We start from the raw sequence: 15,544 nt of genomic DNA, 5'->3' as shown, positions 1-15,544 counted from the left end.
AATGTAGAGATAGGATGACCTCAGCAAGAGCTATTTTGCTGAAGTGACGAGGAAGAAATTGTGATTGAAGCATGGAAGGAGAGGCATGGAGACAAAAGTACTGACAGCTCTTTTGAGTCTTTCTGTCAAGAGGAACAAGAAACAGACATAGCTAGAGAAGTGAGTGGAGTCAAGAGGAGAAATAACATGTTTGTAGGCTGTTGGGAAGATCTAGTAGAGAAAGAAAACTATACTGAAGAGAAAGGAGGAAAAATTGTAGAGGAGTTGGTCTTTGTGAGGAGCACAGATACTTCATGCATAACAGGAGAAGGCACAGTCTATGGGAGGAGGAGGAGATGGAGGAAGCAGGTAAATGGGATGCTTCGAGCTTGCAGCTTGCAGAATTTCTCTTTTAATTGCTTCAGTTTTTTTTTTTTCCCAATGAAATTAGGAAGCAAGGTTATCAGCTGAGAGAGAATGGGGGAGGTGGTTGGACATTTAAGGAGAGAGAAGATATGAAACAGATGGGAGAGTGAATGGACTAGAGAGAAAGTAGAATAGTTTGGCATCATTCAGAGGCGTTTGAGATTGCAGATTATGAATTTAACGTGAGAACAGTCCTCACGGTTCATTAGTTTTTCTCTAGACACCTGGAGCTTCGTACAGGCCTCCTGAGTACGTGCGTGCTCCTGCTTGAGCACATTCTGTGTGCTGTCCGTTCCCTTTTCCTGGAATCCTCTTGTCCCGTTAACCAGTTGGCCTACTTCCTCAAGCCTTGGCTCACATGTCGTCTTCATCATATCTATCCTGACCACACTATTTCAAATTGAAAGTTTCCTGCCCCACACTCCCCAACCTCCCTTATGCACTTCTATTTTCCAACACTCGTCATTTTCTAACATACTACATAATTTATTACATTTCTTATCTCCTGCTATTACTCCTCCCCTCCCCCACCAGATCTTTAAGCATCATGAGGGCTTGAATTTTTGTCTGTTTCATTCATTTCTATTTTTCAGGCATCTAGAAATGTGCCTGGCATATAGTAAACATTCAATTAAATATTTATTGAATGATTGAATTAATTAATTCTTTGATCTGGTGGTCATGAAGTTCAACAGACCCCATTCTGATGCAAATTATTTAATGTCTGTCTGTTGGTATGTCCTTGAAGGTACTATTGTCGAGTTAATGTTGTTTTAAGGTATTAGTTCTAATAATAAATTGCACTGAATAGGCTTTTTATACTCTTCAAAATATTTTCCTGTTCCTTATACCATGGAAGTCTAATTTAGTATACTTACAGTCATATGATTACCTAATCTTTGAAATGGAATAAAAACAAAAATTTATTCCTATTCCTTCACATACTTAATTCTCTTGGTTAAGCTCTAAACTGACCTACCTTATTCCCACTTGTGGTAGCAGTTTCTGTTTATATATAGCCGCTAACGGAATGTCTTGCATTTAGCAGGTGTCTATAAATAACTGTTGATTTAATTTATTGTAATACTTGAGTGGAGTTTTCACTAACCTGTCAAGGTTTACCAAGCATTTATAAGAAGAAATATTTAAATTAGACTACTTATTTTTTTAGCCCAAAGCATTATGTAGAAGGTAAATTTTAAAGATCCATAAGAAATTAATATATTTTAAAAGTAATTTTTTTACAGTATTTAAATTTTTTCTTTAAATTGCTCAAGATTCTGATTCATTAAAAAATGTATTTTTCGGGCTGGCCCGGTGGCTTAGCGGTTAAGTGCGTGAGCTCCGATACTGGTGGCCCGGGTTCGGATCCTGGGCGCGCACTGACGCACCACTTCTCCAGCCATGCTGAGGCCGCGTCCCACATACAGCAACTAGAAGGATGTGCAACTATGACATGCAACTATCTACTGGGGCTTTGGGGAAAAATAAAAAAAGGAGGAGGATTGGCAATAGATGTTAGCTCAGAGCGGTCTTCCTCAGCAAAAAGAGGAGGATTAGCCACGGATGTTAGCTCAAGGCTGATCTCCCTCACACACACACACAAAAAATGTATTTTTCTCTAGCTCTCAAGACTTTAATTTTATTAGATTAGCTATCTTATCTTTGTGCCCAAGAAGGATTTCTAACAGGAAATAAACTTTTGAGATATGGTAATTTTTCCTCCGAGCTGAAAAAGGAATTTGGGGTGTAGATTTGTTTATTGTGTTGCTCCTGTGTCTCTGCTGCTTTGCTTCAGTAACAAGATTGTCACGTTAGCACCAAAAACAGCACTCCATCTTCCCTCTTTCCCCGCTTAGTAAAGAATTGCACCAGTGACCCTCTTTCCCCAGAAAAATCTTTTTTATGAACTTTTTTAAAAAATCAAATATTTCTTTAAAAATTATATAAGAATCTTAAAATTTAATTATTGTCATCCTCTGAGTTTGGATAGATTGATTGCAATTAAATATTTATATAACATATGTCTAGACCACTAAAGGCATTTAGAATGCTAATTAATAGGATAACTTATTTTAGATTTTTAGATTAAATGCCAGAAATGCACTGACTGGTGAAGAATTAAAGAACTGTGAAAAGCATACAATTTATCTCTTAGTGGAATGATACATTGCTACCAGTCTACTGGCTATATATTCAGATTTAATCTGTGACTTGATCAGAACACACTCTTTATAGTTTGTGTAAAGAAGCTTGCTGTCAAGTCTATTCTTTATATTTTATTGCATTTTTTAAAACATCCATTTTGTAGTTAATTGTATTTTAAAAATTGAGGTGGTGAATGTTCATTTTCATATAACAACATTGCTTACTAAAGTGCATTTAAAATAACAGATAATTTCTTTGAATTGACTCCTTTTCCCATTAAGATGGTTATTTGAAGATAAAAATGCTTTGAAAAACCTTAATGATATCAATATCAAAAAGAGTAGCAGGAAGCACTTTTGCTGCTTCAAAACATTTATCTTATAACCTGTTTTCACACTACTTTAAGATTGTGGCATAAGGATTAACAAAATCCAGTTCTTAAAATTATTGATGATTTAGAGGGAATAATATTACTGATCTTGAGGATTATATATATTCTTATTTAAATCAATTTTATTTGTAATTTGTAGTAAAATTATGGAATCCATATTATGGAATTATGTCTGTGAATTTTTTTGAGATTTTCAATTACGTTATTTATGTTTTGATGTGATTATTTAGGGTGTTTAGTTCCAGGTTCCAATTTTCATTTCTGGAATAAAAAGCAAAATATTAAGATTTATGTAAAAAGCATCATCTTAAAGCAAGCTTTTCAATTTCTTTAAAAATCTGCCTGTAACCTGATTTTATGTTATGTCTGTTATGTTATGTCTTCATTGTTAACAGTTATTCATCATTATTTGTCATTACTTGCAATACCAAAGTAATTCTTCCAAAACGTATGTCTTCCAATTACCTAAATATACATGTTTACTAAATGATATGGGTAACTGTTAATCAAGCAACAGTTTACAGCACATAGTAAAATCATAGCTTTTCCAACGTATAATATTTTTGAGTTTGAAATTATTTCTATGCAACAGTAGCTAAAAATGATCTTATCTTTTTCACTTACTACGAAATGCTCCCGAGTTATTAGAGTGGTGTGGCCGTGAACCACCTCCACTTGGGGAGAAAGCTGTTATTGAATCAAAAATAGAGAAAGGAGCTTAGAGAACTGGTACCTTCAGCATTCCTCTCCATTAATACATGTTTCAGTTTATTCCTGGGTGTCTATATTTGTATATGTGCGTATATATAACATGTGTATGTGTGTACAGAAAATCAATCTTTCATTTTAAGAACATTTTCATTATGTATATTGATAAGTGATTGTCACTGACAGGACTGTTTGCAAAGTCAGTGATAACACGTGGCATCTTACCAAGTGATTAATTTCTCTTGGCTCAAATCACTAGTTTAGTACACAAAGTAGTTACTCATGCTCAAAAACACATCATCAGTAAATAGTTTTGGGATTTATCTCTTTTTAGACTTGAACTGTTCCACTCAGACTAAAATGGATGGATTATTTCCAGTAAACACAAAAATGAAAACCTTTTAAAAAGTCTTGTAGTCTTAATCTTTTAAAGCAAATTAAGTCCTTTAAAAGGATGTCTTAGTTCTTTCCATTTGTCAGTAATGTATTACTTTAAATTTATCATTTTGTTTCACCTTATTTTTTTTTGAAAATGATACTTAGTCCATCAAATTAGATCACTTTAGTTTGATTTATAATGCTGTGTTGAAAATGTGTTCAAGTCAAACTTTGCAAGCATTTTAAGCTGCTTTCTTCTTTTCAAATTAACCATTTATTGTATGTAGCAAAGACACTAACATTATAAGTTACTACCTTTTATCTCAAGATAGATGAAATGAGTAATTCCATACATTATAATTATTTAACTTTTAAACCATGTAAAGTATATGACCTTTAGCATTGTTGCAGTATACTTCAGTCTTTCAGCAAACATTTATTCATTTCAAACTAGATGTTAGGCATTTTGCCAGGTCTTGAAGATGCATACATGAGAAAGACAGTCATCCTTCCCTCACAAAGCTCAGAAATTGATAGAGATGGAAAAGGTGGTGGTAGTGGGAAAAGTGGACTTTATTATTTAACCTTTATTCTATGCCTACAATATGGGAACTTCATATTATTTTAATTAACTCTCACAAAACCCCATAAGGTATTTATTGTTATTCCATGTTACAGAAGGGGAAACAGTCTCAGAGATAGCAAGTTGCCCAAGATCATAAAGCTGATAAGTGGCTGAGTTGTGATGCAGACCTTTCATACTCCATGTTTATTTTTGTTTATACTATCAGAAACTTCTTGCATGCCAAGCATAATGAAGATATAAAAATAGGTAATCTATGGTCCCTGCCCTCAAAGAGTTCTAATTTTTATGAGAGCAACTCATACTCTAAAAAAAAGCCACAACTGTATCCTTTTAGTCTGTGTCTGTTTAAACCCATCTTACCACACTTTTGGTCAAAACCATTCTGTGGTAATAAAAAGGTAGAGAAACCACATTTGGAAGAGGAATCCATTGGTTCATCTGCCGTTCTTTCTTAATTTTGATATGCAAGAGATTTCTGTCTCAAAGTCTTATAACTTATGTAACTTACTGCTATCAATTGTCTTAAGTTGCTGCTTGAGGAATACTGAATTGCCCTATACAACTCCTCTCAATTAGTTTTGCCCGTTGACTATTTAAATAGAAAACTAGGGCAGAGTGTGAGAATTTTTTAAAAGTCAACCTACTTTATTTTTATTTTTTTTAATTTTTATTTTTTTTGGTGAGGAAGATTAGCCCTGAGCTGACATCTGTTGCCATCTCTCCTCTTTTTGCTGGGGAAGGTTGACCCTGGGCTAAAATCCGTGCCCCTCTTCCTCCACTTTATATGTGGGATGCCTGTCACAGCATGGCTTGATAGGCAGTGTGTAGGTCTGTGCCCAGGATCTGAACCTGTGAACCCTGGGCCGCCAAAGCGGAGCGTGCAAACTTAACCACTACACCACTGGGCCAGTCCTAAGCTACTTTATTTTAATTTAGCTGAATTTTAAATTTCTAGGATGAAAAATTGTGGCTAGACTTAATTAATTCCAGGATGAAAATAAACATTTTTTGTTAATCTTCAAATCTGCCCTTCAAACATCATTTAAATCACTCTTGTGTTATCCTCTGCCTCTTATGCAAGGGAGCCTTAAAGATACTTCACCTTCATTATGAATGGAGAAACCTCAAAACATAAGATTTTTCATAATCCAAGAGATACAAATTTCAGATGCCACAGATCAACAAAATAAAAAGTAACCAAGTGCCAATAATACATATGTATGCAAAATATATCATTGGTATACACCTGGGGTTGGTCAGCAAAATAATCACCTAGGGATATTTTTCAAAATGCAGTTTCAATACTCGCAAGATTCTGATATGCTGTTAATGTAGGAAGAGGGTGGAGATGGGGTGGAACAGACGGTAGAAGATACTCGCCCGGGTGTCTGCATTTTGAAAAGGATCTCCAGGTGCTTTTGATAGTGCCTCTTTCCCACTCCAATCTCTTCTTTCAGAATGCTGAAAACGTTGTTTAAAACAACAGTATGCAAATCAAGCCAATATGTGTTTACCTGAACTATATTTAAATGCATAATCATAGTTCTGACCATTCAATAAGTGTGTACGCCAGAAATTATGAAAATTGTATGTGTTTTATTGTTAAATGGTTAGAATTATCTGGTGCTATATTATGCTTTAGAACATAAAAGTTTAGATGAGGAATGTTTTATTTTGCTGGGTGAAGTTAATATTAATCTCAAAAACAGTAATATCTGACATTTCTTGGACACTTACTGTGTCAGAGACTGTGCTGGGCACATTACCTAGGTTAATTTAATTTGTTTGCGGCAGTGATATGAGGTAGATACTGAGAAAACCGAGGACTGGTGAGGGAGGACACAGCCTTGTGGGCAAAAGGCTGGGCTTGGCAGCAGTCCTTGTGCAAATCCCTCTGCAGAGGTTGTGCACTGAACAACCTGTCCAGAGCCTGTAATCTCTACTACTGCTCTTTCCATTTCTTGTTAATGAAGTTAGAGTCTGTGCTGTACATTTGTGATTTAACTAATTAGCTGCTGAGCACTGAGCACCTGCTATTTCAACTGTTTGAGAATTTTCTTGTCAGGTATATGTGTATGTGTGTATCTGCATATATATGCGTAATTTATATGAGTGTCCACTGTTAATATTTTTGATATAAGTAAAATTTAAATCTTATGAAGTAAATGAAAGTTAACACATTGGACACTTTTTAATTTCAGTTTATCGATGGTCGACTGGCAAAACTGAATGCGGGAAGGGGTTTCTCTGATGTATTTGAAGAGGAGATCACTTCAGGTGGCTTTTGTGGAGGTAAAGACTAGTTCCACTGTAATTATCCATTTTCTGAATAGCAGTTATCTTGATTATTCCACTTGTGTATGATGTAATTTACTTCATAAACAACTATTTTCTCCTAAACATATAATGTCTTAGATACGTTTTTTCATCTTATAAGAGCTATGGTCTTAACTTATTTTGCCAGATATCTGTTTTTCAAAGCTTTAAGAGGGTCTCATGAATTGGTAGTTGTTTGCTTGGATAATCTCTTAGTAAATATCACAGAAATGCAATTAGTTTATATCCTCCTGCTTTTCCCTCTGCCTTGTTTTCTCTGCTAGAAAACTACTAGTGGTGGCCACTACTAAGTAAGAATTAAAGAACTGGGATTATAGTTGAAAATAGTACATTGTAATATAATCCAGAGAGAAAGGTTTGAATACCACAACTTCTTCTACATTTTTAAGTAAGTGTATTATTATAGAAGTCTTGACACTTTTTGCTTTGCAGACCGCTGCACCATTAGGAAAAGACTTTTCGCTTTACCATCCCATGTGCTTACACTTGTCGTTGTGGAAAGCCCTCACTTAAAGCAATGGAAGGAGTCATATTATTTTTATGTGTGAAACATCAGTTAGGTGATATCCCATTTTTATTTAGTACAATTAACTTTAATATAATTAAACAATTACATTGTTTGACATGTAAATATTCAATGTTATAATTATCTAGGCAATTAATGACTTATGAACTGATACTTTGTACATGATTGCTCTGGTATATAGTCCTGACTCTGCAGAGAATTTTGCTTGAGACCTTGAAATGCCCTATTCATTCCTTCAGCCAGCATTTGCTGAGTGTTTCCTATGTAATAGGCACTGTTCTGGATACAGGGTGAACTAACAAACAAAAATCCTGGGGTGTTCATCTTCACCTGATATAATAGTAATTTTTTCAACTTATCTATAGGTTAAATTTGGAAAAAAAGTCTGTGTGTGACTAAATAATTGCTAGAATTGAGAAATAAAACATGAAGAGACAAATAGTAATAAGTACTCATTTACAAATTTTCCAAAATTTAATTTTATTCTTAAATAAGATTTATCTTTGCACCATAGAAATATAAAAACTTGAGATAATTCGTTCGTTAAAAGAGGTACAAATGAACTAAGCAGTTGTGGACCTTTATCTGATGTAAGCACAGCACTTTATTGAAAGCACTAGCTTTGGGGAAAACTTAGTTTACTTGACTCAGCAAGTAAGCTGAATGTGGAATCATTCAGCTCCTTGCTTTCCCCCAGCTCATGGGTAAAAATTCAGCTTCAATGGAACTTTTGTTAAAATACTGCTTTTTACTTTTCAACTCAGACAAGCAAAATATTGTCAGCTCATGGACAAATTGCTTGAAGCATATAGTCAGTATTTACATAACTGCTGTCTCATTATCTTTATGACCCGTGGGGCTAGTATCTTATATGGAATTGAAGATGACATCTTTTGACAGTAATGGGGTAGAACTATGATCCTTTTGTAGAGTTAAATTCTGTAGTCTTAACCATTTGTCCAGATACCTCTGTAATAGAGGGTAGGTGGCTTTTCTGGTGGGAGGATGGTCACTAAAATTTTTTCACTAAAAGTCTTATTGTTTAAGAAAGAATGGGAGAATATTGATCACCACGTAGCATCTGACTTAGAGACTCTGCATTTTCAGTACAATCTAATGAGAACCACTTTGTTCTTTCTTAAAGTGAAAAAGGTTTTGAACTCTTATCTTAAGTTGGGGGAGCCAGTACTGATCCGAATGGAAAGCATAGTTCAACAAGTATTAATTTCAGGAGGTACAGTAAGAAAGTACTTTGAAAAATCATGCCTGGATGTCAAGTGTTTTTTGTTTTTTTTTTTTAAGTATTAACTCTATTTCCAGTATTTTCTTTTTCTTTTCTTTTCCTTTTTTTGGAGGAAGATTGGCCCTTAGCTAACTTCTGTTGCCAATTTTCCTCTTTTTTTTTTTTTCCCTTTTTTCTCCCCAAGGGCCCAGTAGATAGTTGTATGTCATAGTTGTACATCCTTCTAGTTGCTCTGTGTGAGACACTGCCTCAGCATGGCTTGATGAGTGGTGCGTAGGTCGGTGCCCAGGATCCGAACCAGTGAACCCCATGCTGCTGAAGCGGAGTGCGTGAACCCAACCACTACGCCACAGGGCTGGCCCCTCAAGTGTTAGTTCTTAATTGTTATATTTTAGGTTATTATCTTAGAGATACATAGAGATTATGCTTAGAAGAAAATAAAGCAAATTCATTAGGATTTAAAATAAAGAGATAATCTAATAAAAATTAGTAATGTTCTTACTAATGAGGGTGTATATATATATACTGTTTTGGAACCATATATAAATAGAGGTCCTAGAGGTCAGTTCCTAGAGGTCAGCTCCAAGCGTTTGTCATCTAGACTACATTTGTGAGAAAGAATATGTCTATGTCATGATGTTGAACTGTTCTTCAAGGAAGTAAACTGTTATAACTGTCATTTCTCTCATAGTAATAATTATTATAGTTGTTCATACTTATTGAATATACGTGTGTAGCGGAAGCACTTGTAAGACCTCTACAGATATTATCTCATTTAATCCTCACAGCACCCTATGAGGTACTTTGATTACCCCCGCTTGTATGAGGGCGTTCATCTCAATAATTTGCTCAAGGTCACACAGCTAGTGGTGCCGGAGTCTGAACTCAATATGTGTCTGCCTGCCTTCAAAGCTCTGGCTTTAATAAGTATAATATATTGCTTTCCTGTGATAAGAGATCTTCTTAATTAGAAGACATTCAGTAAACAAGATCGGTACTCAAGCCCCCTCTACTCTGATTGGCTAAAAGCAAAATTCCTGTCTCTTTTGAATATCTTTTGAAGATTTTTTACACATAAAACCCTCAGAAAGATCACTGTAGGAGAAATCAACATTCACTGATACTGAAGAAAAAATTGTGTTCCTTTAAGCAAAAACAATAAGGAAATTTCAGAGAAGCATCTAATTTCTCCCCTTTCTGTCATTGCAGTGGCAGTTTATATACTGTTTTTGTTGCTAATATGCATGGTTATAAAATGAATATGAATATGGTGGAGCTTTATCATTGTTGTGACTCTGATTAAAAGTGTACAGTGCAGGACAGTCATATATACAACATCTAGATTCACAGTGAATCTAGAACTATGGTCAAAGACTCTGTGAATGCATGCAGATTTTCACAACTGCTTTCTGTCCTGAGAGTCCCCATGGTCAGGACTATTAAGGAAATCTCTGTTACTCCTGATTCCTTTCATAAGAAAATTCAACCTTAAGGTGAGAGGAAAGCAGTGAGAATGTCAGGAAATATGTAAAGGGAAGACTAATCATAGAGGTTAAAAGGTAATGAAAGAGGACATGAGTAGGACAAAGGATGCGGTTAAACACAAATATTGGAATATGGAAAAGCAGCTAAGAACTGTTGAGTAGTTAAGAACATGTTTTTTCCCCCATTTAAAATAAAACTAGTTCTTAAATCCACAACCAATTATTTAAACTTTAAAAAGGAGACACATTTTCAGATTGATTTTTATACAGAAGTGTGTGGTTACTCTCCATCAGTAGCATTTATTTCTTCATTAGTTTCCTGATGTAATCTGAGTAGTCTTATATTTATTTAATTTTCTTTCTTCTTTTACCGATTAAGGTACCAAAGGAATTTGAAGGGGTGGTAGGTAATCATCAGTTTTAGTGGCAGTTTTCTGGCCTCACTGAACAATTTAGACCAATTTACATTTTTTGATAAGTAACTGCAAATTACTGGAATTTAAACAAATACATTGGAAGAGAAAGTCTTTGCACAAGATATTTTGTCCTTGAGTGTGAGAAAATCACTTGTTTAACAAGAACAATGTTAAGAATTTCCTCAATAATGCTTATTATTTCCGTAATCCAGTTACTTTAAAAGGAGGACTCTGAAGGATTCTTGTGGCAGATTCATTTTTAAGAAGAAAAACAGCCTTTTTAAAAAAAAAACATTATCAAAGAATAATGTGCTTGTCTCATAAATTTTGTGGAAATAGGAGCCTTCAATCTTAAAAGCACTAAAATTTAAAGAGACAATTAGCTTTAAAAATTTTTTTTAACAGGAATCTACCTAATTTGTACCACATGTTTCCCTATCATCTTAAGCAGTTTATTTAGGGACTTCCTATACCACAAGAGTCCAGATTATTATTGGTGATTCTCACTATCAGCTGTTTCTTCTCAAGGTATTAGCTTTGGGCAGCTTCTTTTCTTTCTAATGTAGTTGCTTTGAAGTGATAGAGGAATCTCTATATGACTTAAGTTTCATCATATTTTATTCAGCAATCTTAAGAGGTGGCATTTCATAGTTGAAGGATTAATGAACCAAGCATTAAAACACCTCGATTCCTACTCTTTCTCAATTGCTGTCTTTGTGAACTTGGGCAAGTAATATATCGCCTCAGAACCTCAGTTTTCTCAGTTGGCAAGTTACTGAGAATAATAGCTAACATTTACGGTGTGCTTGGATGTGTACCATACAGTACACGTTGTGGCAGCCAGGTTAAGGACCTAGTCCCACGTCACATAGTACACGAAGGTAGAGTGGGCCTGAACACGCAGGTCCCACTTCCTTCTCACTGAACTGCACTGCCTGTGACACTGCCTGCTTTGCCTATTTTAGAGGAGAAAAATAGAACTCACATATTTGATGTAGGTAAAAACAGTTTGTCACCTGTAAAGAGCTGAAGAGGAGCTATTTTTATTCCTCACAACTCTAAATAAGATGCTGACTTTTCTATAACTGCTGTGAAGTTTTATGATAGCTGTTTTCTTTGTGGTTCAGAGGTTTAAAAATAATTGTTTTCTGGAATGACAAGTGTTCCAGAATGCTAAATAGTTATCATATAGAAGTTGGTGTTTCTCTTTTTGCTTTCGTAAGTTCATTTTGGGAAAAGAATGAAAATAAAACACTTTTCAGAATACTATGAATAATAACCAAGTCTTAAATGTGTGATTTCGCCTCAACCATTTTTAATAGAGAAGTAAAAGTATATGAACAATCTGAATAAAGACAGTTTATTTTTTTGTTAATAAAATCTCCTTGAGAAATAAGTTGATGGAATAACTTGGATTTTTTTCTTTATTTTACGAAGGAAATATAATTAAAAAAAATTTTGGTCAGGCCAAATACCCACTGAAGCTCACGCCTTTTACACAGTGCAGTTTATTTTTACATAGGCTGTTTTAGGTAGATGCATTTTGCTATAATCATTTCACAAGATTAGAAAAAATATTTCCCCCCTATTTCTTCTTCCAGAAGAGGTACAGTGTGGTGCTGAGAGACATCTTTCAGAATGAGAGTTGTTTCTTGGTATTTTAGGGAAAGACTTTAAGTACAGGAGTGAAGGCAGAGCCAGACACATTTCCCCAGTGTTGGTTAGGGATGCAAAGTAACAGCTGGAAAGAAATTCTTGGGCTGGGATCGTTCTGCCTCTATTTTGTAACAGCAAGCTGATGCGTTTGTTAAAGAGCCACAACCACACAAGAGGATGACACTGTCTGGTTCAGGGATTCCTTGTACTAGATAGTCTCTGAGTAGCTGTTGGGACTTTGTTTTTTATCATGGGAATATCTAAACATTTCAACAACCAAGAAGGTGGACGAAATCTAACTAAAGTCAGTTGATATAAAACATTAGATTAGTTGTGTGGCTTTTGTTTTTTTTGCCTTTCATATCATCTTATTGACTAAATTATTTATCATATTTGGAGCCAAATATATGATTACTAGTTTTATTAGAACTGGTTTTGTCAGCATTTGAGCTTTCTAATAACCATGATGCTCTGTGTCTAAAAGCTACATTTGCTTCATATTTCCTGGAGTAATATCTTTTAAATTTATATTTACAACTAGAGAATATTTTCAGAACTGTAACTGCAATTTAATTGCATTAAAATAAAATTTGCTGTCAATTAATGTTAATATTTAGCACCCATAGAAGATTCTTCTTTTTGTCCTCAAGGTTCTTTGCATTTCTGAATTCCCTTCTAGTTTTTTTCTTTCCCTGTTCTCTTGAAATATTGTTTTAAAATGAACGTAATTGTGCAAAAGAGCCAAACTTTTACAAAACAATGTAGACATAAATATTGAAAAATCAGTTTAAAGGACATAGGAATTTTGGATTTCTAAAGAGAAGTTATATTTTCCCTTCTGAAGATAATATTAAAATGAAAGAACCTAGAATACTTTAACATATTAGCTTCAAATGTGAGTAAAGAAATCTGTTCTTAAAAATGCGAATTACTGTGTTCCTAAGAATTAAAGCAATTTATTCTTACGATGTGATTGCTTCTTTCACAACATTGCAAATAAATAAAATTTGTTTGCTAAATTCCTGGAAATACTAGCTCTTGATGAATTTTGGTTTATTTTTGATCAAACATTTCTGACGTCTTATTTTCATGTATTCCAGGGAACCCGAGGTCATATCAACAGTGGGTGCATACAGTCAAGGTAATAATAAGCCTTCAAAGTTTCTTCGTTTTTCTTTCATTCTAATATATATGGAGAAATGTTCAGTTCAAGTATACTGTTTATACTCATGCTGTTTATTGACAATATTTTAAATGTTTGTATATTTTCTTACATTTTAAATGTTTATTTTATATTTATAGTTTGTTGATATTCATAAAGAAAATTGTAAAATGGAAAACTTTTATCCAGAGATAAATGGCTTGTTTTGAAAAGCAAGATTTCACTGTCACCTTATATTATATTCTAGAACAAGGAATTAGGTGGAGTGGTAGCATTTGATGGGAGTTTTATCATTTCTGGTAATGTGCTTTTGTTAATATGATTTTTTTAAGATAAAACACTCTTCCACAGATTGAGACTTTATTGCCCAACGTTAAAAGAGTTGATAAACAGTTGATTATTTCATTTTTATTCAGCTTTAAATATATACCTGTTACTGGTCATATTGCCCAAGTCTGCCTAAACTGCAAAGGTGAAAGGATTTTTAAATGATGTATTACACCAACTAAAAGAACAGAGTACCATTTTGTGTGCAATTTACTATAGTATATAAAAGCTTGAAAACACTAAGCATAAAATAATTTTTGTAGGACTTTGTTTAACTTGTGAGGAAAGCTCTTTTTCTATACTATTAATAATGCTTTGTTTTCAGGACAATCTGGTCAAAAATTTTTGATATTACGTATCTGGTTTTTTTTTGCAGAAAGGAGGTGCACTATTCAACACCGCAATGACCAAAGCAACTCCTGCTGTTCGGACAGCATATAAATTTGTAAGTTTTCTTTTGATATTTAAAAATTCTATTAATAAAACTTTATGTTTTCCTAGATGATAGACATGGAGATGTAGAATATTTTCTATTTTTCTTTTCATTTCTTTTTTTTGTGAGGAAGATCAGACCTGAGCTAACATCCGTGCCAATCCTCCTCTTTCTGCTGAGGAAGACCAGCTCTGAGCTAACATCTATTGCCAGTCCTCCTCCTTTTTTCCCCCAAAGCCCCAGTAGATAGTTGTATGTCATAGCTGCACATCCTTCTAGTTGCTGTATGTGGGACGCCTCCTTGGCATGGCCGGAGAAGCGGTGTGTTGGTGTGTGCCCAGGATCTGAACCCGGGCCACCAGTAGTGGAGCACACACACTTAACTGCTAGGCCACGGGGCCGGCCCCTTCTATTTTTCTTTTAAATAAGCTTTTTAAAAAAATTTAGAGTTAATATTGACCCAATTCAGTTATTAAAACTGTATCCTTGTATAGAGAGGATGTTTCCTTTATATGATCTAAAAACAGTTCTTCATTTTATTTCAAAGCTATCAGCAAAAATTGTGCACTCAGATTGAAACAGTCCATGACGAAGTGCCATTTTTAAAGATTTGATTATTTCATTTAAGACCATATTTTAAAGTTTCATTTTGTACTTGAGGCTCAAGCAGAAAAAAATAGAAAAATATGGCGAGTTCTCTTCCCTCAAAGGTGCTTTGACTCTCCATGATTAAAATTCTTCAGTGATTCTTCATGGCTTATAGTAAAATAATAATAACAATACCAATACCAATGACAATAAATAAATAATTAATAAAATAAAAATCGCTTTAATGTGACAACTGAGACCCTTCAAGACCTGCCCCTCCTGTGTCCTGATTCATTTCCCCCGTCCCCTGAGCCTGCCTGTCTCTAAAGATACTGAGTGCTCCTCGTTTCATGAGTTCAAGATGTTCTCTTCTGCCTCTCTATTCTTACACAAGCTGTTCCTGCTACTTGGAACTTCTATTTCTTGGCTTTTATCTGTCTAGTAAACACCAATTCATCCTATAAGACTTAGTTTAGACATCAGTTCCCCTGAGAAAATTCTCCCAATCCCACACAAAAAGAGTTAATATACCTTCTTCTGTGTTCCCATAGGACCGTAGACATGCCTGTTTCAGCCCTTGTTTTGTCTGTGTACATCTGTATCTCTAATGTCAGATTAGTAGCTTCTCGAGGGAGGAGCTAGTGAGTTGGTATTCAGTAAGGTTTTTTTCAACTTAGTAGGTCATATATATTCTATATTTCTAAAAATATTCAGGGCGGTAGTTTTGACTTTATAAGAGTTTATCTTCAAATGCTT

The 15,544-nt window shown here is 34.5% G+C and overlaps 1 protein-coding gene across 5 annotated transcripts in view; it reads left to right on the top strand.

Annotated features, from left to right (window-relative positions):
* DENND1B (DENN domain containing 1B) overlaps positions 1-15,544 on the top strand; it is a 251,133-nt gene that overhangs the window by 188,620 nt on the left and 46,969 nt on the right. For 4 of the 5 annotated variants that reach the window (XM_058533740.1, XM_058533738.1, XM_058533739.1 and 1 more), the window contains 3 exons: positions 6,818-6,908; positions 13,379-13,419; positions 14,144-14,212. In XM_058533740.1, the coding sequence (XP_058389723.1) occupies positions 6,818-6,908; positions 13,379-13,419; positions 14,144-14,212 (201 nt within the window). Of the gene's footprint in view, positions 1-6,817; positions 6,920-13,378; positions 13,420-14,143; positions 14,213-15,544 lie in introns of those variants that run through there. The other variant, XM_058533741.1, reaches the window with a different exon arrangement.

Source organism: Diceros bicornis, chromosome 38, assembly GCF_020826845.1.
Source record: "Diceros bicornis minor isolate mBicDic1 chromosome 38, mDicBic1.mat.cur, whole genome shotgun sequence".
NCBI lineage: Eukaryota > Metazoa > Chordata > Mammalia > Perissodactyla > Rhinocerotidae > Diceros > Diceros bicornis.
This window is presented reverse-complemented; position numbering and strand designations above follow the sequence as displayed.